At 54.1% G+C, this 4,656-nt stretch overlaps 1 protein-coding gene across 1 annotated transcript in view; it reads left to right on the top strand.

The window, feature by feature from the left end:
• Positions 1-236: 236 nt before the first annotated feature.
• Positions 237-4,656, top strand: part of LOC137639282 (uncharacterized) — a 42,915-nt gene continuing 38,495 nt past the window's right edge. Inside the window, exon 1 of the mRNA XM_068371565.1 lies at positions 237-608. Within this exon, the coding sequence (XP_068227666.1) occupies positions 237-608 (372 nt within the window). The remainder of the gene's footprint in view (positions 609-4,656) is intronic.

Below are 4,656 nucleotides of genomic sequence, written 5' to 3' on the forward strand. Positions count from 1 at the left end.
AGTAATCTCCTGCTCGCCAGCTCTCTCCTGGGCGCTCTCATCCTCCAGAGAAGTTGCAGCGCCTTCCTGATGCGCGCACTGCGCACCATCATTCTCCTGCGCTCAAGCACTCGCCCGCGCGCAAGCACTCATTTGTGCTTGTGCCTGATGCGCGCCCTGTGCGCCCACGCTCGCCTGGTCCTGATGAACGCAAGGGTTCTCCTTTGCCTTGCTTGCGCTCTCCTGATCGCCCATTGATGCCTGCGTGCCCTTCTATTGCTGAGCGCCTTCTTATTTTGGCGCAACCGCGCCCACGATCTTCTGCAGCTCGCCCTTCACGTCCGCATGCCTTGGTTCCTGCAGACCCTAAGAAGGGCGCTCAAGAGTCTGACCGCCCGCGCACCAGCGCTCCTGCGTGCCTACGCGCATTCACACATGCGCGCACATGTTCTTTCTTGAGTCCGTGCTCCTACGCGCCCACGCTCCCCAAGGAATCTCCTGTTCCTGTCCAGCCAACGCCCGCACGCCTGCGCGCCAGATGTCCCCAAGAAGACCTCCTGGGGATGGGAAACTTAGCTGCCATTCCACCAAGAGGAGAGCACAGCGAGTCAGAACATGCGTTCTGGCAGGTCCTTGGATTGATGAGGGAGCTCAACAAAATCAAGGACCCGGAGACAGCCCCTCGCGAGGGGAAAGACACTGTGCTTGACGAGGTCTTTGGTGTCCAGAAGCCCCCCAAGACTAGTGTGGCTTTGCCCTGGTCTAAAGGGGGGAAATGCGCCAGAGACAAGGTCAAAGCTCAACTCTCCGATCTGGCCTCCTCAGGACGTTCTTCTGCCGGGTTCAAACTTCTCCCACCTCCTCTAGTCCAACAGAGGAGGTATTTCGAGATCGACGGGGAGTCTTGCATGTCTCTCCCACTCCATCATTCCATGGAAGAACTAGCAAAGGGAACTTCTTTCGAGAAGCTCTCTACCCGGCAGGTGACGTTTGCAGCGTCAGAGACCCAAAACCTGGGAAAAGTCGCGAAGAGTGCCATGCAGGCAACTTCGTGGCTTGATCTCTGGCTTGGGTCTCTGGGCATCCTATTGCGATCCGAGGATCTGTCCAAGGAGAGCAATAGGAAAGCTTTGGAGACCTTCCTCTTCTCGGGCTCTCGCTCTATTGAGTTTCTAGCCCACCAGGTCACTAACCTGTGGGCCAACATGATCCTCAAAAGACGCGATTCAGTGTCCGAGAGGTGCCATCCGAAGATCCCCACTGCAGACGTCAGCAGGCTCAGACACTCCTCTAATTTTGAAGGGGAGTTACTGGAGCCTCGTGACATTGAGCAGACGGCTGAGAGGTGGAGGAGATCGAACCAGGACTCTCTCCTCCAAAGGGCCCTGACATCTCGGCCCTATAACCTCCAGCCCCTCAACAACAACGTCAACAGCAGGCTCGCAAGACACCTAAGCAGGTTCCGGCAGCTAAGACAAGCGTGTCTAAGCCGCAGTCCTTTCAGCCGAAAGACAAGACGTGGCAAGTCCTCTAGGGGTAGAACTCCTAGAGGAAGCGACAAAGGTCGCAAACACTGGGAGTGGCAGTCCCCCCGCGTGTCCACCTGTGGGGGGATGCCTAAAAAAAAAAAAAAAAAAAAGTTGCGTGCAGAGGTGGCAGCAACTCGGGGCCGACCCTTGGACGGTCTCTGTGATCGGTCAAGGGTATCGCATCCCGTTCACAACATCTCTACCTCCCCTGACAGCGAATCCAGTGTCGTTGAACTCCTATGCCTTGGGACCACCAAAGGGGTTGGCCCTCCCGGCAGAAGTCGAGACCATGCTCAAGAAGGATGCTCTCCAGGAGGTCGACGACGGCTCCCCAGGCTTCCTCAGTCGACTCTTTCTTGTAAAGAAGGTGTCTGGAGGCTGGAGACCGGTCATCGACCTCTGAGCACTAAACAAGTTTGTCATACAAACTCGTTTCAGTATGGAGACAGCGGACACGGTCAGACTTGCAGTGAGACCACAAGACTTTATGGGCACTCTGGATCTGAAGGACGCGTACTTCCAGATCCCCATCCATCCGTCTTCCAGGAAGTACTTAAGATTCAGCCTAGACGGTAAGGCCTACCAGTTCAAAGTGCTGTGTTTCGGTCTCTCCACGGCACCCCAGGTGTTCACCAAGGTGTTCACTCTGATCTCGTTGTGGGCTCACAGGAACGGCATCCGTCTCCCTCGTTATCTGGACGACTGGCTAATCCTGGCAGACTCGGAGTCGATCCTTCTGCGACACCGAGACAGGCTTCTGGAAGTTTGCCAAGATCTAGGGATCTTGGTAAATCTCGAGAAGTCCTCTCTGTGCCCTACGAAGAAACTGGTATACCTAGGCATGAAACTAGACACGATTCTCCACAAAGCCTTTCCATCAGACGGAAGGATAGCAAGGCTGAGGAAGGTAGCAGAACCTTTCCTCAGACGAGAAGAGCTTCCAGCCCAACTGTGGTTACGTCTCTTAGGCCATCTATCGTCTTTGGTTCGTCTTGTTCCAAACGGCCTCCTCAGGATGAGATCCATCCAGTGGCGGCTGAAGTCACGATGGAATCAGGGAAACGATTCCCTGGACTTCCTAGTTCCCATAGGACCTTCGGAACGGGCGGATCTTCGATGTTGGCTGGACGATGAGAACCTACGGAAAGGAGCAGATCTTCTCGTCCTCCCCCCAGATTTGACTCTGTTTACGGACGCGTCAAATCAAGGGTGGGGGGCCCTCATTCTGAACCAAAGAGCCTCAGTCCTTTGGTCAGAATCGGAAAGGTGCCTCCACATCAACCTGCTAGAATTGAAGGCCGTTTTTCTGGCTCTTCAACAGTTCCAACAAATCCTGGCGGGCCACTCCGTGGTAGTGATGAGCGACAACACCACAGTAGTGGCTTATCCCATCTTGCAGTAGAGATTCTGAGATGGTCTGAAACCCGCTCGATCTCACTGTCAACTTGCTTCATTCCTGGCAAGAGGAATGTCCTCGCCGACAGCCTCAGCAGGGCGACGCAGATAGTGAGTACCGAGTGGTCTTTGGATCCTCAGATAGCCAACAAAGTCCTGACTTTGTGGGGTTCCCCAACTGTAGACCTGTTTGCGACAGCCTTGACTTTCAGGCTGCCCCTTTACTGCTCTCCAGTCCCGGACCCCAAGGCTCTCTGGCAGGATGCATTTCAACACAGGTGGGACAATATGGACGTCTATGCCTCCCCACCTTTTTGTCTGATGAGAAGGTTGCTCAACAAGGCCAACCTATCGGTCAACCTCTCCATGACTCTCATAGCTCCGCTATGGCATCATGCGGAATGGTTCCCGGACCTTCTGCAACTCCTAACGGAACCCCCAAGAGAACTCGCTCCACGTCACGAGCTACTCAGACAATCACATTGCAACATCTTCCACAAGGCCGTAGCTTCGCTTCGGCTTCACGCCTGGAGACTATCCAGCGACTCCTCACGGAGAGAGGATTTTCTCAACAGGTTGCAGACAGGATGTCTCAACACCTGCGAGAATCCTCTGCTAGCGTCTACCAGGCGAAGTGGAAAGTCTTTTGTGGTTGGTGTCGTGGAAGGGGTATCTCTCCGCTCGATGCCACTATTCCAACAATAGCGGAGTTCCTTGTATATCTTCGGGAGGAAATGCGCCTTTCGGTCTCGGCAGTGAAAGGCTATCGCTCAGCCTTAAGCTTAGCCTTCAGGCTGAAAGGAGTAGATATTTCCTCTTCGTTGGAACTTTCTCTACTCATACGCAACTACGAGCTTACTTGCCCCAGTCGGAAGTCAGACCCCCTCCTTGGAACGTGGTTCAAGTGCTCAGGGCTCTGAAAAGAGCTCCCTTTGAACCATTACGCCAGGCGTCTGATCGCCTCCTAACGTGAAAGACGGTGTTCCTACTCGTGTTGGCTGCGGCCAAACGAGTAAGTGAACTTCATGGTCTCTCCTACGACGTTGCCCATTCAAGGGGATGGGGGGAGGTAACGTTCAAGTTCGTCCCTGAGTTCATTGCTAGACTCAAAACCCTGGGGTTTCGGATCCAAGATTCCACTCCTTCAAGGTAACGAGTCTACGTTCTGTAACAAGTGACCCAGACCATCTGTTACTGTGCCCAGTCAGGAGTCTGAGGCGCTACCTCAAAAGGACAGCTGCAGCCCGTCCTAATGTGCAAGCTTTGTTTGTGAGCATAGGGAGGACAAAGAGGAGGGTCACCAAGAACTCCATCTCTTCATGGATTCGCAAGGTGATAAGCAGCACCTTGAATCCCGACTCTCCTCCGTCATGTCGTCCCAGAGCTCACGACGTCAGGGGTGATGCTACTTCCCTGGCCTTCAAGAGAAACTTCTCTGTGACGCAGGTTCTACAAGCCGGGGTCTGGAAACGTCAGACGACGTTCACAGCCCACTACCTGCAGGACGTGACCCACAGGAACCTCGATACGTTTTCTATCGGTCCTGTGGTGGCTGCACAACAGCTGGTCTAACCTCAGGCTCCTTATTGGACAAGTAGCAGAAGGTTGAGGGCATTGTTACCCGGTTTTAGTCTGCGTGAATGAAAGAGTATGTCTGGCCCATACTTCTTTCTTCATTCTCCCCTCTCTTGGGGATAGCAGCATCCAGGTCTTTGCGCAGCTGACCTCAACCTCTGCAGGTAAACCATGCTTC

Source organism: Palaemon carinicauda, chromosome 4 (assembly GCF_036898095.1).
Source record: "Palaemon carinicauda isolate YSFRI2023 chromosome 4, ASM3689809v2, whole genome shotgun sequence".
NCBI lineage: Eukaryota > Metazoa > Arthropoda > Malacostraca > Decapoda > Palaemonidae > Palaemon > Palaemon carinicauda.